At 44.6% G+C, this 25,381-nt stretch overlaps 1 protein-coding gene across 3 annotated transcripts in view; it reads left to right on the forward strand.

Moving 5' to 3' along the window:
* The first annotated feature begins 4,364 nt into the window (after positions 1–4,364).
* FNIP1 (folliculin interacting protein 1) overlaps positions 4,365–25,381 on the forward strand; it is an 88,523-nt gene continuing 67,506 nt past the window's right edge. The window contains exon 1 of one of the 3 annotated variants that reach the window (XR_014163837.1): positions 4,365–4,572. Coding sequence is in view for 2 of the 3 variants with exons in the window: in XM_081893104.1 (XP_081749230.1) it covers positions 4,478–4,572 (95 nt within the window). In the remaining variant the exon portion in view is untranslated. The remainder of the gene's footprint in view (positions 4,573–25,381) is intronic. The other 2 variants (XM_081893104.1, XM_081893105.1) reach the window with 2 other exon arrangements.

Here is a 25,381-nt window from a genome sequence, read left to right on the forward strand (position 1 = left end):
AAACACAGCAACGTACTTTGAATGACAACGAGTTTCTGATTCCAGCCGGGAACCATCTGCATGAGGTAGCTGTGCAGGGTGTCAGTTTAAACTTCATCTTGCATAATATAAGGCTGGTGGAGGTGAAGAGAGACAGAATCTGTTCCTAACAAAAGCCCTTGCTTATACAGAAGGGGACCCCTCCAACCATACTGTAGTCCAAGACTGGCTGAAAATAATAATACATACTCCTTGATAAACATGTCAACAAGCATCGAATTGATTTATGCAAGTCCTATCAGTTGATGACTGCACTTCAAGTAGTAACTTGCGTATGTGAATGACGTCTTGAATTAAAGACCACCAACAGAAATTCTATCTTGCAAGAAACATGAGACTTTTCAATGGAGTAGCCAGACTAGATATCTCACCCTTCCTGCATTGTGCCACCAGTGGGTGGAAGCCAACTGGGCTCCTGAAGAGATAGAGTTGGCTGGTAGGAGCCAATCACAGGCCCCATCTAGCATGAGATGGGTATGTGTGGAGATAACCAGAATGAGGAGTCTCCTCCAGTCTGCCTCACATGTATACTAAAGGTGAAAGCCAATGTCGATGTAACTTGTGTGAGATTTGGGTTGCTACTGAATTCCTGTAAAGCATACATGAATTCCTTGTATTGACGAAGAGGTTTTTTAGCAAGGTAGGCAAGATTGCAATCCTCACCCTCATAGGCCATCTTAGGTGCAAGGAACAACTCGCCTGTCGACCACCTGACAAATGCCAGAGGATTATCCCACCCACCTATCAAAGTACCTTGCGTGGCATGTGGGAACCACAGCATAAGGTGATTTGCCAGTTCTGTGCTTGGCAAAGTGTCAAATATAGGCTTCGCAAAACTGGCTTTCTGCAGGATTGGGCTGTGTGATTCCCAGCTGATCTGCTTTAAGCCGTCCGTGCTTTAAACCATTCTTCCCTATTAAGTTATGAATGAAGCTACTGACTACACAGTCCTGTAATTTATTAAAATGCCATGAACGAGGCATCTTTGCTATGCTGTGTTTTCCTACTCTGCCCTTCCCCTGCCCAGCTAAATTGGACTGGAAACAGAACATGATTTTGTAGTATCCTATTGGACACTTAAAGGTTGCGAGACACAATCATAGTACTCATAGAAGTAGCTGCTATTCCCTAAAGTCATTGGAACTCCTTGAGAAACAAGGGCTGAAAATAATCCTTTGAGGGATTTTAATGACATCATCTCAGATGAGTCACATTCCTAACTTGTGGGAAATGTGCAGTGCAGATTTGACGTCTGATCATTTTATGGCATATAATGGGATTTATATGCTGCGCCTGCTTAAGTATTTGCAGAATTGGAGCCCCTCTAGACATTTTAAAGTGCAGCAGTAGAAATAATTGAGAGTGGAATTAGTAAATGTGTGATGTCTGCTGCTGTTTTCACATCACCAGAAAAAATGAAAGGGGGGATGCTTTCCTTCTTTCTATTGAGAGCACTGTAGGTTTGTGTAATAACACTTCTAGAGCATGCCAATGGACTTCTTTCACTTCATAGTTACAGTTTGCTGAGCCCCGGGAAGAGGAAGCGGGGAGAGGAACCTGAATCTCACAGAAACCTATTACCGTAAAGGTAATGAATGAAGCTCTGCGTAGGAAGAGATACCTAAGCTTGCTTTTACATTTCTCTGTCATGACCCACATGCGTCACTATATACATTTGCACTGTCTGATCGGCAAAGTAGTCCGTGGCGAAGGGTCGTAGCTCAGTGCCAGGGGATCTGCCTTGCAAGTGAAAGATCCTAGGTTCAACCCCTGACATTTCCAGAAAAGACTGTGAATGAAATCCTGTAAAACTGCTGCTAGTTGGGTGGACAGTACTGAGCTAGATGGACCAAAGGTCTGACTGTGTATAAGGCAGCTTCCTAGGTTGATTGTTCTGGTAATGCAACTGTACTTTAAGGGTAGCTGATGGGTCTCAAACCCTTGATGAGTTAGGGACTTCTCTGCATGCAAAGGCAGGATCTGGAGGATTGAGTGGATGAGACCAATAGTCAAGAAGGTGGTTTCTGCACATGCAAGTGAGGCCAGATGGAGCTCCTCAATTTGGAAATGGAGCCCATCTAGGAACAAGAAAACTGATACTAAACTTCCGCCTTGTGGTATATCTTTGGGAGAAGAAAGGCTAAGGAGTAACCTTACACAAATCCAGAGTGGAGTTCTTAAGATGGTTGGATGGTGCCTTGTATGCCTCTTTCTGGCAACTTCTGCAGCCAAGCTGGTACCAAATGTATTACTCTGCTTTCTTTTGGACCACATCAGTGAGGCTGAGAGGCGGTCCTGTCATCTGGGCAGCCCAGGACCCCCATGCACACTGCCCAGGCTTGCGCCCAGGGAGGTCACTTCGGTGCTGCTAATGCTGCGGTTTGACTACACCCCTGGAGGCATACTCCATTGTCTTTTGATGGATCTCAGCAACAAAATTAAGGGCGCAGTGCTCAAAAAGGTTTCAGCCTGATCTGGGCCTTTGCAGGTGTGTTTCAGAATCATTTTGTATAATACTTCCAGGGTATTACATACAAAACAAGTAACACTAATGCCAATTCTTTGGGCTCAATGGGCACTTACAGCTAGTGATGAAAGTGAGTAGAAGCTCTCAGTAGTGTTTTCTATGTGTTAGTCGGACATACCAAGGAGGATCAGGATGGTAATACAGTATACACACCCATTATTAGTCTGAAAGGGCCTGCCACATGACTGGGAACCGTGATTGCCCCAGAGTTCCTAAACATGGGGAGCAGCCCTTCCAAATAAACACTGGATATTGGTGGGGGCAGGCCCCATTAGACAGGCATGGACTATTGTCCTTTCACATGTTCAGGGATTGCATGGGGGAGGACAACTAACACCTGTCAAGAACCCCTTTCCCTGCTTCAGCACCGTGGCTGCTGCCTAGTCACTCATCTTCCCTATGTCAGTGACCTGTCTTGGACTTGGAGCAACATAAAAGTCTGCATGTTCTGCTTTTTCAAGATTCAATGAAGCACTACCTGAGGGGTGTGTGTGAGCAAGTAGGAATACTTAAGCAGATCCACACATTTCAATCATAATCTGCATTTAGAGCACATAAAATAATATTGGGGACTGTAGCTTGGGGTGCAGGGAAAGGTAACTGTCAGGGGGGGACTACAGTTTGCAAGATCCTTGTGCTGGGATCGTGTGCTTTAAATGTGTGTTGAATGAAATTTAATTGTACAGCTCGGGATTGCAGAGAAAAGGGGAAATTGTGGCTGCTGCAGTTGGAAGACTTCGTGGCCGTCCCAAGGTGAGCCTCGTTCAAAGAAATTCGTTTAGTTTTAATCTGGGCCTTACTAAATTACTCTGAGAAACACGCATGTTCTTAATTAAAAGTTCATAATTTCTGGTGCTGATAAATCCAGGGTTGCAGGTTCTGCTATTCCTGCATTGCGGGGGGTTGGACTAGATCAGCGCTTTCCTGTTAGTGTGTGGGCTGCAGTGTGTATTGTGTGTCACGTGACTGTTCCTGCGCTGCTCCTGGAGCTGGAAAAGGGTTAGTTTTAAGCTCTGGTTTGATTGTAAAATTGAATTACTGTCTCACGAAATGATGCATGTCTAAAAAGTGTGTTACCAACATGAAAAGTTTGGAAAGCTCTGGACTAAATGATCCTCAGGGTCCCTTCCAATTCTACAATTTTATTATTCTAATTCCGTCGGGAAGCAGAACCAAAGCAAAAACACGGGGGGGAGGGGCGCAAATAAGTCAAGAGTTTAACTGCGATCGTGACAAAATACATTGGGGCCAAGCTTTTATGTTTTTGCCTTCTTGCATCCCTGTTATTGACCCTTGTTGGATTCCGGGGGTGGGGGTGCAGATCTTAAAACATCTCCAGAGCGGCTCAGGAGTCCCACATCCTCCAGGGTCGTGGAATTCCAGTCGGGGTGTGGGGAGGAAAACCAGACAAAACTCCACAAAGCCATCCCATCCAAAGCGCAAGGAGCGCTCGGGCGTCCCCATTCCCGTCTTTGTCTTTGAACGGGGCCTGTTTCGTGCTCAGTAAGCTAAAGCTCAGCGGATCGGAGGCGAAGTTGGCGGGAGAGCCCAGGCCGAGCGCCTCCCGCTTTCCTCCCTTTCCCTTCCCTCTCCTTCCTTGCACCAAAACATCCCCAAGCGCCGCCGCTCCACCAAAGCCAAGCAGGGATCGCCGTGTTCCCCACGTGGGCTGGGCCGGGCCGGGCCGCGCGGCCAATCGGCTGCCGGGAAGCCCGCACGAAACCCCGCCCGCCCGCCTCCCCCTCCCGCCGCGGCTGCTCCAAGTGATTAATTTTTGTCATATGACTGTCACACCGAATGGAGTCGGGTTCGCGGAACTAGCCGGCCTTCGCAGCTCGCGCGCGGGGAGGGGGGAGATCGCTGGCTGCTCCGGGCTTGGCCCCGCCGGGGCGAGAGCGGCGCGCTCCCAAAATGCCGCCCACACCCACCTTGTTGCAGAAGCTCTTCAACAAAAAGAGCGGCTTGGTCTCCCCCAGCAAGGAGCCCCGGGAAGAGTGCGTCTTCAGGTAAGGGGGCAGGCAGGCAGGGGGCGGGTGGAGCAGGGGCTGGGGCTGGCCCTGGCTTGGTTCCGGGGTCGGATCGCGGCGGGGCTGATCCGCATCCCCTCTCTGGCTTGGGGGCACTGCTTGGCTTCCTTGCTGCTCTTTGCGGAGTCGCCTCCTTCGCCTACCATCCGAGCCACGCCGCCGATTCTTCTCTTCCCCATCCCTAACTTGACAGATCAGACTCTCCTTCTCTCCCAGGCTCCCCTCTTTTCCCCCCAGGAGGAGGCGGAGGGGCGGGCGGGGAGTTTTCCTGGCACCGTCTTGCCTTGGCGGCCACACAGCCGATCTGCCTCCCAGGCGGAAATCACACGGATGTGTCTCTTCGCCATGCGCCAAAACTTCGCGCAACGTTGTTTCTACTTTTTGAGGAGCTCCCTCTCCCTCCTCTTCCTCCTACTCGTGCCTCTTTCGGCCTCGGAGGATCGTGGCCGTCACGTGCCTGCAGAGCCGAGAACCCTCCCCCCAAAAATATCACTTTCTGGAGTTGCAAAAAGAGAAACGACTCCCCTCAAAAAGGGAGCCACTTCCCCCTGCTGCTTCTCAAGCTCTTCATTTGGGTTCTGTTGGGGAAAGAAAAGAAGAAGACCGGCTCTCTCTTCCTCCTCCTTTCCCGGTGCTCCGTTCCCTCCTCCTTTCTTCAACTTCGAAGCACTAAATAGACAATTAAATTAAAAATATATAATATGCCATCTGCACACACTCGGCTGTCTTGAAAGTGGAAGCGACGACGCTTGACTGCCTGGCAAGAGCCACCTTAAAATCTTAAGGAGGGACAGAAAACGCGAAGTGTCTGGCTGCCAGTGTAGTGTAGGGTTACCAGAGAAATCTGCTTGATCTTGCCATAACAGAACCCTGCCTGGCTGGGCGAGGGTACCGAATAAACAGGCTGCAAGCCAAGGATGGTTCTGTGAAAGCCCTTTGTGCCTCTCGGAAAGTTCCCTTTGCGTCTCGTTTCCCTTAGTAATAATAATAGAAACAAAACGTACATTTCAGCTCTGTGACTGTGCAAGAGACTTGCCACTGAACTCTTTGGGCTTATGATATTCTTTCTTATCCTTTTGCCTGTTGATGGCCCAGTGCAATCCTAGAGATATGCTGCTTATATTGGGGTCACAGCAATAGTCAGAAATTGAATTACTGTTGGCACCAATATTTAAGCACTGAGAGCAGAATATTACTCAGCCAAAATTGTTTCTGAACGTCCTGTGCATATTTCTTGGACCTGGGTTCTGCTGAGTTCTGCAGGAGTGACTTCCAGGCCTTAGGATGCAAACCTATGCACCCTTACGTGGGAAAACCTCACTGAATTCAGTGGGACTTACTTGTGAGTAATGAAATAGGGAACTGGGCTGCACATGACTTTCACAGATGAGGAATAGTATGCTGTTGGTGTTGAGTCTTCTATCAGCCCAATTCCACTGCTGCTGGAAAAGAAAGTTAGTTACCAACTTTGAATTTAGTATTAGAAGGCTGATGTGAGTGGAAATCATTTGCTTAAATTACATAACAGACAATACTACAGTCTTGTAGAGGCAGCTAGATGTTGCCACAGACTTCACTTTGACGAAGATTTCACTATTCCCACAAAATTTCTATTTGACATTCGCCACTTGAATTATTTTCATTGTCTAACCATTTCGTTCAGTTAAACTATATTTCAAAACATAAAATAGATTGCCCAAAGGCTTCTTTGTGGAACCACTTACCAGCTTTGTTTAATTTTATACACAACCGTGTTACTGTTTGTTGGCACTGGGCGTTGATATCACCTGGTAATACTCTACTGTGCCACCTAGTCTTCAAGAACACCTAAATTAGCCCAAAAGGTCAATCCTAGCTGCATCTACTCAAAGGTGTTTTATAAGCAAACCTAATACTGTATCTATCTGGCTACTTCTAGTGTGAAGTTTTATTAGAATATCAGTATGCAAATGGAAATTCCTTAATGACGTGTGAATAAACATGCAGAAGTCAATGAAAATTGTTTTGACATATTAAAGTCAGTGTTTAAGAAGATACATTTTTAAGAACATATACTTTGAAATAAATATTTCCACACATAAGAAGCAAGCACAGCTTTTAACATGCTATGTATTCCTTTCATGGCTTGGCCATGTATTCTTTGGTTTCTGCTCTCCCATTTGGTTCTCACCTTTTCTACTGTATTTATAAAGTATTTTCAGGAAAGTACTTTGCAAAGCATGCAAAGCCATTTAGCTATGGTGAAATACTAGCTAAGCATCAAAAGATTTTCATGTACTTTATAGGCTATGTACTTTTCACAGTTGTAGATATTTCACAGGTGGCCCTATTAAAAGGGCGAGGTGGTCTTTTGGATGACAATATTGTCACTTATTTAGAGGCATGTGTCTATCACCATCAGAGGATGTTTGGATCTTCTATATTAGGAATCGCATGCAGGTCGTTGGAAATATACATTGGGTTGAATCCAGACTTCAACTTCTGCAAATGGAAAGACTCCTGTCCATGGAAGGCTCTTGGTCCAGTAGAAGGATCTTGCAGATGTAAAGCGGGGGAGGTGACTTTTGCTGATTTTCTCTTCCCTCATGCCATTTCCCATCCTGTTCTGGAGGGCCCTCATGTCTCCACATTTTTTCTGAGCATGCAAGGATCTGTAAAGGGAAGGGGGAATCGACAAAAGTCACCTTCCCCACTTATGCTGGAAGGAGCAAAGCTTGGATCCAAGCCATCGGTTACATCTGTTGAAGACATATCCTGCCATAAACATTGTGCACTTTATTTTAGTCTCCTCATTAAATAAGGGGTTGACATTTTTATTTGGTTACAACCGATACCAAAACATACATTAGTAAGGATGGACTTGAGGGCCTACATAAGACTTTCTATCTGCATTAAGTTATTAAAAGTTTGTTTTCTACCCATAGATACAGCACAGTTATATTGGTTAGGCAGCACGTCATGGAGTTATTTGGCTGTGGCAGCTAACATTTCGGAGACAGCATAGTCCTTGGTACCAGTTGCTGAAGAAAGGCAACAGGGCATGAGTTTCTTGTCCTCACCATTGAAATCAGAATATGGGACTAGTTCCTGTATTCTTTTCTAGCTATTTGGTGGTTATTGGTGTGGTTGCATATCCTCAGCAGTGTATTTATTTCACCCAAAGAAAGCACTGGACCTGGCACAATTCTGCGTGGGGATGTCATCTGTGGTGGGCCAAAGTGTTCTGTCAGTGTGGGACATGCTTTTGACAGCATCTTGCACCCAAATAAAGTGTTGAGACAGACATCCATGTTGTAGAAGAAGACTCCAGGAGGTGTGTGTGTATCATTTGGGGTGTCTCAAATCCATTTTGGAGGTGCACACCTCCAGTTCCTTATTTCTTGCTGAAGTCTGTGTTGTGCATTTTGAGTGTTGAGCACATTGGGGGAAATTATTGTGAAAGGGACAGTCCTCCATTCACGGAGATATATGATACTGTGTAGATACTTACAAACATTTTTAAAAAGATGTTTTGCTTGAATTGTGATTTAAAATGTGATACAAATAAACAACTGGGAACTAGGAGTAATCAACTAGAGCACTGTAAAGCATTGTAGGGAAAGCTGCAGTGTGGTGTGGGGCTTAGTACGTTGGATCTCAGGGGCAGATCTACAATCAGAATCTCGCTTAGCCATGAAACTCCTCGGATGACCTTGGGCCACTCACCATTTTTTAACTTAGCGGGTTTGTTGTGAGGATAAAATAGAGGATGGGTGAAGGAAACTATGTAAGCTGCCTTAAGCTTCTTGGAGGAAAGGCAGGATAGAAATGGAGTGAGTAAATGTTGTACAGTAAGTGGATGAGCCAACAGGGCATTTCTTACGTTTTTGCGTTTGGTGCAATGCTTAGCATCCTGTAAATCCCTCATCAATATTAGCTTGTTGTTCTATAACATATTTAAGATCAAGGATATTAAATCATTCACAAAGTAGAAGTGAGTATTCCAGCCAAGTCCTTGCTTGCTTTTCTCATTCTTCCAGAGGAAGAAGGAACAGCAAGACATAAATTGCAGTAAATATCCAGATGTTAAGGTGGCTCCTTTATTTGGAAAGATCATTTTTCTCAAGAAAAATAGCCATGCATTGCATAAACTCAAGGTGGCTTGGAGTGGCTGTTGGCATTTGGATTGGGTAGGTTATTGACAAAAGAGGACAATCAAAATTATTATTGGAGGCCTTTCCTTTAGGTAAAAAAGGATACTGGGTATCTTGTTATTCTCTCCAGTACAGATTTTTACTTCCCATCCCCTGTCATCAGAACTGTTGCTTATGAAATTTATAGAGCAATCCTATGCAAGTTTACTCAGAAGCAAAGCCATTGTTAAAGCCTCAAGGTTTTGTTTTAGCTTTGTAGCTAAACTTACAAACCCACAAAGCCTAGGTTCAGAGCTAACACCAAACCATGACTTAGCCCCAGGTAGGAAAATAAGTAATTTGCACTTCCTGAAACAATGAACAAAAACTTCCTTCAAAATCTGCACTTCTCCAAATTTTGCAGTGCAATTCTCCAACCAAATAATGTGTTCAAGAATGCATACGCTAGTGTGCGCTTCAAAATGCATATATTAGTGACAGCAACATTTAAACACGTAGTATAGTAGGGGAAACTTTGCATTAAAATGTATTTTTAGGCAAATTTGCAGCTGAAATCTTTGCTCTGAGAATCTGCAAATTTGCTGCTTTGTGCTAAGCCATAGTTTGGCTTAGTGTTGCCTGCAGATTGAGGTCAATCATGCATGGCTAGTAAGCAGGAACTCAGCTGACTTCATTGACTCGCATGTGGGTTCATTACTTGATTAAGAGTTTTTTGGTCGCTGCACAGTGTTCCCTTGAAGCAACTACCTGAGATCTTATGTCTCAATGCATTTTTCTAAAAGTGTTTAGATTGCTTCCTGGGTATGCTCACGAGCCAGTTTTATAGTTGTTCTAAGCATGTCCTTCATCAATGCTCCCTTCCCCCATTCTTCTTTACTTGACGGCGTAATTTGTTTTATTATTTGAATCCCCTCAGCTGTTTCAAGTCAGGGTTCACCCTTGGGGGCACAAAAACTCATAGTATGCCAAGTCCAAATTTGTGTTCTTGAAGGTAGGCGAAAAATGTTCTTACACTTCCTTTTAAAATGGCAAACACTGAAATGCTTTTGTAAACACCAGGTTTATAATAGAACAGAATTTTCAGATGGTCTGGTAGTATGTTCTGGTTTTTTTAACAAACGACAAAACTTGCAATCAGTTGAAGAACATGTCCCAAAGTGATGAAAAATGCTGGCTGGGTTTCCCCTTCTTTATTTAAACATCTAGAGTTGCATCCAGTGCTGCAGTTCTGCTTGTGAAACAGACTTCATGCAAGTAACATAACTTCCTTTTCTTCTCCTTCCAGTGCTCTGCCTTCCCCACTTTCAAGGGCAGGAGAGGGGCACTAGGAGCAGATTCAGGGAGTTCTTAGGTGGAGGAGAGGAAACTGAAGTCCTGTGATGTCAACAAACCATAGTGTACCCTAGACTGGAAGCTGGGGAAGGGCAAAAACTCAAAATCTTTCTGGAGTGATTTTGACAGTGAGCCTACCTATGGGCTCAGAAAGAGAGAGAAGGTGGGGGTGGATCCTCTGAACATATATTTTCCTCTTTGCTCAATAGAGTCTTCTCAGATGCAGCAGAAATCACCAGTGCCCCAGGCTATGGATTCTTGGCTGGAACTCCAATAGAGGAAAACAAAAGAAAGCATAAAATAGGGATAGGAAAACAGCAAGGGGTCTCTTAAGCTTTTTATTCCACCATCACCACCCAGCTTTCATATGTTCAACCCCACTGTAATCCTACTTCCACCCAGAAAATGGGCATTAAGGCTTCCGTTCTTTACTTACTTACCTGGGAATAAGCACAATTGAAGTCAGTAGACCTCTCATCTGAGTAGACAAGAAAGGGACTGCACTGTAGGCCTGGCAGCCTCTGAAGTGGCTTCTGTTCCTTCTTGCCCCTTTCCTATACTTTTACCTCAGTTGTGGGTGAGTGGGCTCCAGGAATATTGTGGACCTTTGTCCAGGGATGTACCTAGGGATTGGCTTGGTTGGCCCCTGCCAAAGGCGCAGGCCCAAGGGCACGAAAAAATTGCTCCTCTTCACTCTGGCTTGGAGGGTTTAGGAGCCTGACTGTCTGCACGCTTCCTGGGCCGCTCCACCACTGCACGGCCGGGCAAGGTGTGCAGGCTTCTCTGGGCGCCTTGGTGGAGGAATCTGGTCTCTGGCATGGGCTGTTGCAGTAGCCCCGCCAGTAGGGATGGGGTGGGTGGTCTCAGTTGGCCAACAGCGCTATTAGAAGTGTGAGCAGAGTGCCCAGTAGGGCTCAGAGGGAAGAAAGAAAGACAGTGGGCAAGAGTTACAGGAGGAGGGAAAAGGGAGGGAAGAAGGAAGGAGGCAGAAGGGTAAGCAGCGAGTGGAAGGAGGGAGACAACAAGGCAGACTGACAGACCAACAGAGGAGGAGGAGAGGCTGAGCAGAGCAGACCCTGATGGCCTTGGAGGAAGTCACTGGCAGAGCGTAAAAGCAAACTTTCTAGTTTCTGGTCCATGGGCGCTCCTGGCTTCAGAGCTCCTTGCCAAGGATGCAAGGGCACCTAGGTAGACCTCTGTCCCTGTCCCCAGAGAGTGGTGCAGAAGTCGTCATGAGGCAGTATGGTAACTCAGGAATACTTTGATTAACTGCGCTTCAGTGGCATTAAGCTTTAAAGGCTGATCCATTAATTAATAAAGCAGCTGAAGCATCACAATTAACTAAGGCACACACTTACTTGGGGAAAAGCTTGCTTATAAATGGGTTGTGCAACCGCTCACAAACCAGTTTGCCCAGGGGCTCACCTTATCTCTCAAAGTCGCCAAAGGCTCTTTCTTCCTCTCTAGGGAATAGGCTGCGCTCCTTTCCCTGACTTCTGCTTCCCCTCCCCCTCCTTTTCACAGACAGTATATGAGGAGAGAAGTGACTCAGTGCAGGCTCCTCATTAAGAGCTGTACCCGTCTCCCCTTTGGGGGAATTCGTAGAAGTGCATTTCCTTCAAGCGTCTCACCGCTTTGAGCAATAGCAAAATGCCTGACCTCTAATAAATGCTACAGCGATGGAAGCCAACACACAGAACCACTTCCAGCATTTCGCAAAAGGAATTAGAAGTTGTGTCCAAAGCATGGGGTTTAACGTATTTCTTCTGCCTCAAGGGAGGGGAAAAAGTGAAACTGACTCATTTCATACTTCTGACTGTGGCTGGATTCTCTGACTCTCACTATCATCACCATCCTGCTTTTTCAGCCAGGTCTCAGGGCCTGAGTTCATCACAGTGGTCATGAGTTGTTCCTTCGCCGACGTGTGACACTCTGCCATGTCGTCTGTGTTATCACTTCCTTGTCTGCCTGTGTGGTTTACTAAGATTGGACTGTGACATCTGACACATTTGGGCTGCTTGCAGTGCATTCTGCCTGCATCACACAGCTCTTTAGTTCAGTCTCCTTCCTCTTTGGGGTATAAAGCTCTTTCAGAAGAGGCTGAGCCAAAGCAGCAAATCATTTGGTTCCCCTTTTACCCTCCTAGGACATTGCGAACAGTCATAGTGGCACTTGTAAGACAAGGCATTGATGCAGCCGTTTGCCCAGCACAGACACTATTTCAGTATTTGCTTAACGGAATAAATCTACACGCCTTTGCCTAGAAATCAGGGTGCTTTTCTTCTTGCTGTGGCCAGACCTACTATTGGGCAGAGTGAGGTGGTTGCATCTGGTTACAGGTGCTGAAGGTGGGAACTTCAGTATGTGCCCAACGAGCCTGCCAGAAGCCCCCTAAAGTAGCCTGATGATCTCAGGTGTACTGAAGGAAGATGCTCCCCCATCAGTGTTGAAGTACTGCCAGTCCAGTTAATCTTTGATGGAGGAGTGGAGAGATAGAGCATTTCTTCAACTTACCGCATTTTTCGCTCTATAAGACACACCCGACCATAAGACGCACCTAGTTTTAGAAGAGGAGAACAAGACAAAAAATATTCTCTCCCCCTCTGCGCAGAAGCGGCAGGAGAAGCGGAGCCCCTTCCATTTCTCCTCCCACTTCACTGAAGGGAGGCTGCGCAGAGAGGGAAAGCTGCACAGCGCCTCTCCAGCGAAGCCAGGAGAGCAAGAGGGATCGGTGCGCACCGACCCCTCTTGCTCTCCTGGCTTCAGCGAAAGCAACGCGAAGCCTCCGGAGTGCAGCAGGAGCTCCCGCTGAGCTCCAGAGGCTTCGCGTTGCTTTCGCTGAAGCCATGGAGCCTGCATTCGCTCCATAAGATGCACACATATTTCCCCTTACTTTTTAGGAGGGGAAAAGTGTGTCTTATAGAGCAAAAAACCACGGTATTTTCTTGTTTTCTTTGGCATTTAGTATTTAGCACTTTGCAGTAGTACAGGTATAGTACTACTTGTTAGCTTTGACTTGGGGGGGCAGGGGGGAAGCCAGGTGCTCCATCAATACAAGTGTATTGCGATTTCATGGACACCCCCCCCCACAAAAGGTGCACAATAGAAGCTGAAAATGAACATGCTAACACAACTCATAGCAGGGCTATGAGGAACCTGTACATGCTGGAGTTTATTTTATGTTCTTTCTTGACTTTGGGGCAAATAATCTCAGTCTGCGGGGAGTTGAAACGCTTTTGACTGCAGTCCTTTGCACTTACTTGGGGGTTCTGAGTGGGTCTTACTTCTGAGTAAACATGCCACGGGTGGGGCTGTTAAGCTACCAGCAGTAGCTCTTCACGCACCCCTTTCCATTGTCCGTCCAAACAAGCAAGAGGCATTATCAGATCTCAAGGACACATTCCATCCAGGCAAAAGCACTCGGGTGCACTCGGGTGCAAGGCTGGGCCAGTGAGGGATCTGGCTTGGGGAGAGTTCCCAGAACTAGATAATGCTCTGAGGAAAATTATTTCCTTATGCCTCCTTTGGTTTGCTGTTATGGGAATGATTCAGTTTTTATTGTTGGAAATTATTTAGCTCTTGTAAAGTCACTCTGTTAGTGGGAGCAGCAGCATGTTCCTTCCCCTCCTGGAATAACTTGACCTGCATGACTTGGAAGCTGAACGTCCATTTCCTTACCCTTTTGTTTGGGTCCAGGTTTTGATTTTGTTTTTTAAATGCTGCTTCCGGAGAAGTTTTTAAGGGGGAGGGGGGCGGGAAAGAACTGGCAGGATGGTTTCGTAATTATGTAAGACTGTTCTCCTCTTGCTGCATTGTAGCTGAACGTGTGCAAGTAACTCAAGGAAGGAGCCACTAATTTGATCGGGATTACACTGGATTTACATGTATGATCAGTGCAAGTTAGGAAGGGTGTGCAGAGTCTTGTCAATCAAAAACAGGAAGCAACCTCAGCCGTTTTGGGTGTGTTCCCAAGATCTCTTGATATGGATTTGGTTGCTCTTAACACACACTATTCTCTCCCCCCTGTTCGGGGCAACTAAAAGACTGGCGTTGTTGAGATGTGTATCTCAAGTGTGTTTCTGAGCACTCTTTATCTTCCAAACCAGCCTTTGAAATGAATTCACTTACCTTAATACTGAATCCATTTATTGATTAAATATTGATTTCTCTGGAAATTCTAAAAAGAGATCAGTCCAGCCACAATTTTGCTGTTTTATGTCCTGTTACTCTTTTAATTTACACCTCTCCCACTGAGAGCAGTGTGATTGATGTTCAGTATGCACATTGACTCATTGTTATGAGAGCAGTACCAGCACCACTCCTCCCTGCACTGATGAGGTAGCATGAGGAGCTCTGGCCCACACATGAGGAGTCCACGTTGACTCCTTCCTCTGGAAACACCAACCTTCAGAAAACTGGATTACTTCTAGCCTGAACAGGAGTCCCCTGCTGGACTCTTCCTACATAGTTTTGGACTTATTGCATTACCCTACAGTGCTGGCAGTGTGAATAGTGGACCAGTTCTGAATATTGACTGGACTATGTCCTCAGTTTGCATGGGCATATGTATGGAGCACAAACATTCCGTTTCCACTGACACAAAAGATTCCATTCAAAAGGGGCTTCCCCTTTGCAAAGCAGATCCCCGGTTTTCAAAAAGCAAGACTAGTTCTTCTGTTTAGTGACCAGTTATTGCATGACTTTTATTTTATCAGACCCTATAAAATACCCTGCATTTCCATAGCATAGCTCTCAGTGGGGATAGATGAATCAATCCATTTAAGTTTCATTCAGTGTGACATCTTTACAATCATGAAGAAGAAGAGTTTGGATTTGATATCCCGCCTTTCACTCCCCTTCAGGAGTCTCAAAGCAGCTAACATTCTCCTTTCCCTTCCTCCCCCACAACAAACACTCTGTGAGGTGAGTGGAGCTGAGAGACTTCAAAGAAGTGTGACTGGCCCAAGGTCACCCAGCAGCTGCATGTGGAGGAGCGGAGACACGAACCCGGTTCCCCAGATTACGAGACTACCGCTCTTAACCACTACACCACACTGGCTCTCATAATCATAAATTCATTTCACACCACTACTGCATGTGCTCACGTTTTGGTTTGGTTTGGTTTTTTTAAAAAAGGACCCCAGGAAAATTCATACACATTTTGGTGATCATTTCTCCTAATATACATATTGCGTTTGTGCAGTTATGCCTGGCATGGGGCTCGGGTGGTGCTGTGGGTTAAACCACAGAGCCTAGGACTTGCCAATCAGAAGGTCAGCGGTTCGAATCCCCGTGATGGAGTGAGCTCCCGTTGCTCGGTCCCTGCTCCTGCCAACCTAGCAGTTCGAAAGCATGCCAAAGTGCAAGTAGATAAATAGGTACCGCTCCAGTGGGAAGGTAAATGGTGTTTCTGTGCGCTGCTCTGGTTTGCCAAAAAGCGGCTTAGTCATGCTGGCCACATGACCCGGAAGCTGTATGCCGGCTCCCTCGGCCAATAAAGCGAGATGAGCGCCGCAACCCCACAGTCAGTCACGACTGGACCTAATGGTCAGGGGTCCCTTTACCTTTTAATTATGCCTGGCACATGTGTTTTTACTAAGATACACCAATTTGTATGTATTCTTTGCAAGGAGAACTGCATTGCAAAGAAGTATGCATTTGAAGGAGACCTGATTTTCAGTTTGTGTATTGGTTTGGGAAGTGTAGATTTGTTTGCATGAAAGTGCAAGCAGAACGATCCCCCCCCCCCCAATCCCTAGCTTTCAGACTAAGCTAAAGAGCTGTTATGCTTCCATCCAAGATGACTGTACACATCCAGCATGATTCTCTCCCCTTCCCATCCTTTAAGAGTAGGGTTCTAATCTGACCCCCACAACATGGCTCTTTGGAAAGCTCTCCTGAGTTTTACAAATGGTTTGCTGTTAATTATGAAAGGCTGCTTTTCAACAGGCACAAATCCAAAAGCCAGTTTGATATCTGGCAGTAGTTCCTGGGCGTTCTTATCCTGGTCTACATCTTTGTATAGTTCTCAGAAGATATTCCATATATTTTAATGGTTATGTCTTTGGACCTTCAAATTAAAATGAAAAATCATTACTGTACAAGATTATTTTATTAATTGTGATTAGTATACTTTATTTCATGATTACGAATTTTGCTTTGCTACTTCAACTACCAGTAATTTCTGTATTTATTTATTTTTAAATGCTTTTTTATTGAGTTTTAAAATTATTATTCATATACATACAGTATTCCATTCATCCTTTAACATATATTGTACATATATAAACCAAACAATAACAATATTTCTTCACAAGTGACTTCCCAGCACCTCAATGCAGCTTCTTATTTCTTCCTTCTCTTTTCCAGCTGTGTTGTATTTCCTTAGTACCCCTCTCTTACACAATATATCTTATCGCTCTGTTCTTTAATTTGAGAATGGTGTTTTCCCATATAATCTCTCTGGTATGCCCCACAGAGAACCCTACGGTCTTCAAATAAAAACATCTTGAAGGTCCCAGGCCACAGAGAAGTTAGGCTGACCTCAACTAGAGCCAGGGCTTTTTCGGCTGTGGCTCCGATCTGGTGGAACACTCTGTCACAAGAGACAAGGGCCCTGCGGGACTTGACATCTTTCCGCAGGGCCTGCAAGACAAAGCTGTTCCACCAGGCCTTTGGCCAGGGCGCAGCCTGACTCCCTCCCTCGGCAATCTTCGCGGAGCTCTGGCCCAATGGTGGCTAGTGGCTTGAATTTAATTAATTTTATAATGAATGAGTGTTGTTTGTGTTGTACTTTTGTACTGTTTTATTGTTGTTAGCCGCCCTGAGCCCAGCTTCGGCTGGGGAGGGCGGGATATAAATAAAATTTATTAATTATTATTATTATTATTATTATTATTATTACTACTACTACACATTCCCACTCCTTTCTAAATTTTGGGTTTGGTTGGTTCCTAATTGCGCCTGTCATTTTTGTTAATTCCAAATACTCATACAATTTAGTTTGCCATTCTTCCTTTGTTGGTGTCCTATCCCACTTCCAGTTTCTAGCCATTAACATTCTTGCTGCTGTTGTAGTATATAGGAACACCCCTTTTTATCATTTGAAATATCAATTGTCATAATGCCCAGAAGAAAGGCTTCAGATTTCTTCTCAAATGTTTGTCTGAACCTTTTTAAAAATTTGTCATAGACAGTATTCCATTCTTAAAAATTTTGTCACAACCCCACCACATGTGGTACATCATTCCTTCTCCTTTATTTATCCTCCCCTCACCTGCTGCATGACAGGGTTTGCTCTGACCATCACTTAATGACAGCAACATGCTGGAGCTATACAGAACATAAATTGTCAAAATACATGAATTAATAGAGGAAGTAATACTATTGCATGGAAGGGATCATTTTATGGAAGGATATATGTACTTTCAGGGGACACGGGGGGCGCTGTGGGTTAAACCACAGAACCTAGGACTTGCCGTTCAGAACTTTGGCTGTTCGAATCCCCACGATGGGGTAAGCTTCCATTGCTCGGTTCCTGCTCCTGCCAACCTAGCAGTTCAGAAGCACGTCAAAGTGCAGGTAGATAAATAGGTACTACTCTGGCAGGAAGGTAAACAGCATTTCTGTGCACTGCTCTAGTTCACTAGAAGCGGCTTAGTCATGCTGGCCACATGACCCGGAAGCTGGACGCCGGCTCCCTCGGCCAATAAAGCAAGATGAGCACCACAACCCCAGAGTCGGCCACAACTGGACCTATTGGTCAGGGGTCCCTTTACCTATATGTACTTTCAAGCTCCAAATAATTTTACCTGCAGGTAGTGAATATTTTAAGCCACCCATCTCAAATTCTTTGGGCGGAATACAGCATAATACTAAGTGGGGTATGTATGCCCGGAACAAGGTCTGCACATGATCAATGAGATTTTCCTCCCTATCCTCACCCTGTGTGCCTCCTAAACCTGTTCTGGGGTTTTCTTCAGCCCTCCAAAGCAGATTTAGGGGGCATGAGGGGGGAACGCTGTGGTATGTGCAGACCTTACCATAAATTCAAATGCTGTTGCCTGTGACATTTTATTGTTAAATACTGATGATAATGCATTTCCTAAGCATCATCAGTAAGTAGTCTTGGCTCACAAGAGATCCATTTCTCAAATGAAGCTGTTATTTCTTGGGCACTGATTCCTAACAAAGAAAACAGCCTAATTCAAAATTCAGTAAGTGGGCATTCCAGGGCAGACAAATTGTCCATTGGAAAAATGCAGTGAACCCTAGGGGGTTGGCATCTTTTCATTTTTATGCTATGGTTTCCTTATCAGTTTTCATGCAGCTTTCTGTGGTTCTGCTGTAACATGTCTTGAATCAGGATACTGTATGGTGCTGCCTAGTAAGCTGTTTGCAGAGCAGGACTGCCTCCTCCCTTTCCTGAAGCCAAGGAGGCAGCTGGAGAGTTCTTAAGTTACAGTGATCAGGGAGGGTGGAGCCCTGACAATTGAGAGCTATTGTGTCAATGCAATGTGCAGTGCTGATCTGATCTGCCTCAAGGAGTAGTTGAAACAGCTTAAAAATGGCAGTTTTCAACTTGGATGGCTAAGGAGGCCCATAGCTGTCTCTACCCTCAAAGTTAGTCCACTGTATCATTCTGTTTTCAGGCTGTGGGTTCTCCCTCTACTCTGCAAAAAGGTATTGCAAACCCATGGATGCCAGGCTTCTGTTTATATATGTATATATATAGAGAGAGAGAGAGAGAATATGTAATTTGTGTTCCTCTTTCTCTAAATGTTTTAATATAAAACTTCAGCCCTTTAAAAATCTGGCATTTGAAAAACTAAGGCCTGGTTCAGATGTAATAGGAAACCATGGTTTCCTGCTATGAGAGCAGACTGTGGTGGGCTTCTGTTTCGGATTTTAAACTAACTGCAGTCCCCTGTGACAGCCAAACTTGGGGAACTGAGGTTTGAGTAAACGGTGATTGTAGAATAAGCCAGCATCTGAAAGCAGAATTTGATTCTGACTTGTTCAAACTAACCACAGTTTTCAAATCACAGTTCCTAAGTTCCAGTGTCACAGGGAACAATGTGTAGCTTATTGAAAGCGGGAAGCTTCTGGCATCCTCCTTGTGGATGTGAAAGAGTAGCAGAGAGAGTGAGAGCCTGAGGCTCCTTATATGTTATTTTCTGATGCAGCTGAACTTGACCAATGTATCTGAGTTTCTACTTACTTACCTTCAGTTTGTATTCTTTTAGAAGAGATATTGCCATTTTTATTTGTGTATTTTTAGTTGCATGAAGGATACAGTGTTGGTAGTCTATAGATGACAACAGACCATACAAATATAGACCATACAAATTCAGCTTAACAGCCATGTATGGTAGTCCTTCTGGATTATATGTAGCCTGCTTCTGCTTTAAGGTCATTTCTTTTCTGGATTGGGCCAGCAAGTAATTGAGCTTCTGTCAGCACTGTGGGCTTTTAATGATGCCTCCATGTATCTAGATGACACATTCAACTATCAACCTTCCTTTTAATGCTACCACAAACACCCATACCTTTCATTTTGCTCAATCTGCCATTGCATACATTTGATATATAGCAGACAAGGAAGGGAAGCCAAATCCCATTGAGCTGCCACCTGTTTTAGGTGATTAATGAACAAACCGAGGAAGTTCCAACAGAAGCTTAACATTGTGGCACATTGCCCACTTAGGCTGGGATTCCATTTGGCTGCCTCCCACCCCACCCCAATCCCCGCTGTGTCCCGTGATCAAGTGGACTTTCTTAAAGTCTTCTTTCAAGACAATGGCCCAACAGTCATCTTCCGAAGCCTTCATTTTTAAACCATTGTGTTGCAATTCTTATGCCTCAGGGAGATTTTTTTTTGGTTGAAAATGGGCTGCATGCATCAGGGAAGTGGAACATAAAAGATTTATTGGCCAATGTGTGTTTTGGCTTACCTGAATGCTTGTATTTTCAAACAGATCTTTTGCTCATGAATAGTTGTGATTGTTGAGGCCGGGATATTAGAAATCTGGATGAGACGTCACACAGGCTCACAATGAATTACAATAGGCTCGTGTACATTATTGAGAGAAAGGTCAATTTAAAAAGTACCTTGATCTAATGATCATGATTTTGTTTTTCATGTGTATGAGTAAACTTTTACTGTACAAAGTTGGCAGAGACAGCACTGGTTGAAAAGGGAAGGCTTGTGCACGTGGTGGAAACCCAGATGTATTGCAAGCAGCTGTGTGACATTAGAGTTTTAAGACATATATTTAAGGGATTTGAATGGGACTTCAATAAGAATGCATATATAGAGTGTAACACAGCTTTGCACACTTCCCATTTGAATCAGATGGGCTTACTACTGGAACAAGAATTGATAGCAGCTGTAGAATACATTCTGGTATCTATGCAATCATTAACCCCATTCAGAAGCTATAATTGCTGGTGTGATGAGGGATGGTGGAGACCAGCACTTTAACTCCATCCCCTCATTGATGTACGCATAGCCTCCATGAAGTGGTGGGATAACTTCTAAAGTGGATAGTCTATCATCTTGGGATGGGCTCCTTGTGCAGTCAAGAACCCCGTGTCTTTGAGGGTTCTAAATTGTACAGGGCACCCACACAAGGAATTTATATCAGAGATTCCCCACTGCAGGAATTTATATCAGGGTCCAGGTAGGAACATGCACAAGGTCATGACTCTTCAAGTACCCTAGTCCTAAGCCCTTTAGGGTAAGGTTACCAGACGTCCCTGTTTCCCGGGGACAAATCAGTCCCCTGACAAAATCCATCTGTTTAGTAGGAAGTTGAAAAGTGTCCCTGGATTCATTGAAAAAAATCTGGTAACCTTACTTTAGGGCTTTCCTTCTCATGCAGACGATAAAGTCCCATCACAAGTATAAGTTTCATGGCTCTCTTGCTGTCCCTCCCTTGCCGTTATTCTCTCCACATCTTCCCATTTGACTTTTTTTGCCTTGAAAACAACATTGCTTGAACTGAAGTATTCAGAAGACCCCCTTTTTTGCCCGTGTTTCCTCACGTAGCCCATGTTTAGGAAACCTGCCTTGGCCCTTTCTCTTCTTTGTGTTGTGTCTGGCTCCCACACACTGTGGCTTACTAGCATCTTCATTGTGAAATGCTATTTAAGCGATGTGCTGCTTCGGCCCAGTATAATGGGGGCACAGAGTAATTTTGCCATCCAAATCCTTTTGAAAGAAGGAAAAGAAAACATCCAGAGTTTCGCGAGAGGCGTGACGGTCATAGGAAGCTGCCCCTATGCCAAGTCAGATCCATTGGCCTGTCAGGCCTCAGTATTGTTGACACTGACTGGCGATCACATTCCAGGGTTTCAGACAGGAGTCACTCTCAGCCATACCTGGAGATGCAAGGGATTGAATCTGGGATCTTTTACACGCTCTACCACTGACCTTCAAACTGTTCCTGCCTCTGTGCTGTCTTGCCTTGCCCCCATTAACACTACCATATGAACAGCTCCTTGTCGTGGCTTTGTTTTGCTTTCCACAGCATAGCGGTGCCAGCAGCTTTCTTGGGGTTTCCTGTCTGCCCTCAAATGGCCAGGAAAACCCTGCTCTGCTGGTGTTTCTAAGCTGTGGTGACAGGAAAGCTAAATATCCTGCTGCTTTCCCTAGGAATACAGTGAGTCGCTTTTTCATGTGAACCCCATCACATTTCCTGAGAACTGATGCCAGCAGCTCTCAAAATTGCCTGCCCTGGTGCTCAGGAGAGGGAGGAAGAAAAGACTGCTAGGAGCTGCCATAGCCATGAGTGTCTCGTGAAGTCAATAATAGCATGTTGGCCTGAGATGACATTGCTTTGAGCAGCCTCCTGCTGTGGTCACAAAAATGGGTGTGGTGTGGTTACATTTTACATATGGAAACAGTTTTTTATTCTGCAAATGGTAATTGTTACGTAGAGGGAAGTGCAGTTCTTAAAGTGCCTTGGTGAATGTCACCCATAATGATAAAACTAGGCTGAAACTGGTTATTTGCTGAAGCATATTTTTGTAAACATTGACATGCATGAGATGTGGGTGAAATTTGATGATTTCGATATATCGGTTGCATCTGCACATTACATTTAAACTATGTGAAACCCCCCAAAGAATTCTGGGCCCTGAGGTCTGTTAAAGGTGCTGAGAATTGTTAGGAGACCACTATTCCCCTCATAGAGCTACAATTCTCAGAGTGGTTTAACAGTCAGTCCTTCTTCCCAAGGAACTCTGGGGGGAATAGCATATTTCAGGATCTGTGTGGGTCCAAACCACACACCAACACAGGCTTGGTGCTTTTGAATTTTCTAATTTGGGGCTTTCAAGAGGCTTAGTCTTCAAGTGGATAACTACCGTAAACAGCCTTTGCTACCAGTGTGACCTTGTTTTTTTAAGGGTTCTTTAAACCAGAACTCAGGAAATGACGAAAATGCCACTAAGCGTATGTCCTACTTCTCAAGTCAACATCATGATGGATAATCATAGCGTTATAGGGAAAAATATATAAATGATCTGCTGGTTCTAGATTGTTGGGATTTTGTAGGATTGAATGTTTTGACTTTGTTCTTGGCTATGTGCTCCTCCGTATGATGTCACTTGTTCTTGGCTTGTTCTGATGTCCTTAAGGTTGCATAACACTAAACTAAGTACTTTCTTTCTGTGTCTGTGCTATATTAATCTTACCCAAAATAGTTTCAGGTCACTCACGATATCTTAAATTGGAAAAGAGTCAAAGTTTCCTCTTCTGGGGAAGCTGAGTGGTTAATAGTGGAAGTTTAAGCTATTCAGTAGTTGAGTTGAAAGTGTATATAGCATTGCTACCTTAGTGTCACATATGGCTTTAAGTTACCGGAATCTAGGGAAGTTAGTTATTTAAATTTATTTTCCCACCTGCACATCTACCAGATAAGGGTAAGTCTAGACGATAACTTGTGTTTTGTTTGTTGCTTGCGAGATCAGTTACTGACATTTACACCAGTAGGGTGTTCACGTCACCCTGTCTGTACTACACGTCCCATGGGAGTTTTTGTTTTTGTTTTGTTTTGCAACAAAAACATTTTGCTCGTTTGTACATTCGGTAAGTGCAGAAGTCTTGTGGCATTCTGCTTCCTGCTTGTATTGTCATGCTTGATGGTGATTTGTGCTATTATATCTTTTATATAGCCCAGCAGTGGACAACCAGAGGGCTTAATTTTCCCCAGCCAAGCTACTGTGGGAGCTGGGCTCCCTGGCAATGATGCCGTTACAGCTCAGGAATGTCCAGTTCAGCCTTTCTCAACCTTGGGTCCCCAGATGTTCTACAACTCCCACCATCCCTGACCACTAGCCATGCTGGCTAGGAATGATGGGAGTTGTAGTTCAACAACATATAGGGACCCAAGGTTGAGAATAGCTGGAGAGACTAGTTCCATGACCTGAAAAGCCTGTCAACCTGCTTCTTGGCTGTCATTGGCCACTAGGGACATCATGTAGCCCCCTTCCCCTCTTTTTGCATCATGGGTGCAAAGAGGTACATGCCGCGATACTGTCACAGCACCCATTTTTGCTACCATTTGTTACAGGGGAAGGGATTAGATGGCCGCTCTGGTTTTTTACTAACATCTAGGTTCGCTCAGACAGGACTATTACCAGAGGAACTGTTGTGTGTCTAAACCTCTGTGCTAAAACATTCCTAAGTCCTGCATCCAGAACTTCCAAATTGTGCAGTCAGAATAACTACACATGACCCAATCAGAATGTTCAAATGCTGGGCAAATACTCCAGCCAAATGGAAATGCTTCTCTTAAGTCCTGAGAAGTTTAGTGGGAGGAGAGGCCAGCACATTCCTAAACTGCAGCGGGTCCTCTTCTTTTATCTTTCACACATCCTTTGCAATTTGTTTTGCTCCATAACTGGGAGCAAAAGGCTTCTTGGAGTTCCAACAAAACTGAGGGACATTTGTTGTGTTGAGGTCAAGGAGGCTTGTGCAGTTACCTCTTATTTTCCTTTAATTAGCAAAACCCGGCATCTTTTGCTAGTCAAATAGTACTGTATAAAACATTTTGAGCCTTAGGAAAGTGAAGGGCATAGTAAAGAAATAGTGTGGCCCTGTGCATGTTTTAGCAGAGAAGTAAGTCTCCCTGCGTTCAGTGGAGCATACTCCCAAGAAAGTGTGTGTAGGACTGCAGCCAAAGAGCCTGAAGCCCGACTGTACAGTTCAAGCAAATCAATTAATAAATGGTGAATCAAGAATAAAAGGAGAAGGAGTTTTTCCAGGATATGGCTGTTTCAGGGATTTGATTGAGACAACAACTGAAGTTGCAATCCATTCACTGAATTTCCCTCTTCTGTATTCCCTTAATACAATAAACTGGCAGAACAGGCATTGCCATTCCTTTGAGGTTAGACCTTGCATCCTTATTTGCTCAAGTCTCATTTGTGTCTCATGACTGAATGAATCAACACCTAATGAGGCAGTCACATGAGGGACAGAGTCAACCAGGACTCATAGGCTGCATGTTGTAAACCTTGGAAGCACCCTGCTTGCAACTTGCTTCATCCTTGTGCCTGAAAGCTTGGGTGGCAACCAAATGCTGTCTTTTTAATTCCTCCCTCTCTTCAGTCACCACCTCTGCCCCAAATCCACTGATTAACTTTATCAGTGCAGAGAAAAACTAAGGTCAATCTAGCAATGCCAGAAAAGTCCACATAATTGAGCATCCTTGTATATAGTTTCAGGGACTTGTAAATGGCTCCCAAGAACCTTTCCCACCATACCATTTTGCTGCCCTGTCTAGTACCTAAGAACTGATTCCAGAAAAGTAAACATGGTTCACCAGTTCCAGCAGAACTAGGGTCGTTTCAAAAACCATGCTGCTTTTTTAATATATTTTTTTTGTAAACCACCTCCAAGAGGACCTACAAAGAATAAACATGGAAAGGCAAACAATACAAGTGATAAAAAATCAAAACAAAGTCTTAGCATTTCATAAGTATTAAAACCAAATGCATTTGTGTCGCTGCCAAAAAGGCAAAGAACATTCCTCACAAAAATGTTGAGAGAGCAAGAGCAAATACTAAAGTAGCAGATCCTCCTCCCAGGCAGGGTTGGGGCAAAGCAGGTGGAGAAGCTTGCCCTTGATTATTTATTTCTCCCCTTAGCCAAATGAGTTGCCCCCAAGCATCTCCTGCTGCAAACAAGAGCCTTCAAGTTCTTGAAGCAAATCCTCATTGGTTCATAGGAGGTTGCACCAGGACAGTGTCTTGAAGTACGGGCTCTTAAAGTAAGATCAACACATGCATGCTCAGGTCAGACACATGACAATGCA

Source organism: Podarcis melisellensis, assembly GCF_964234715.1.
Source record: "Podarcis melisellensis genome assembly, chromosome: 2".
NCBI lineage: Eukaryota > Metazoa > Chordata > Lepidosauria > Squamata > Lacertidae > Podarcis > Podarcis melisellensis.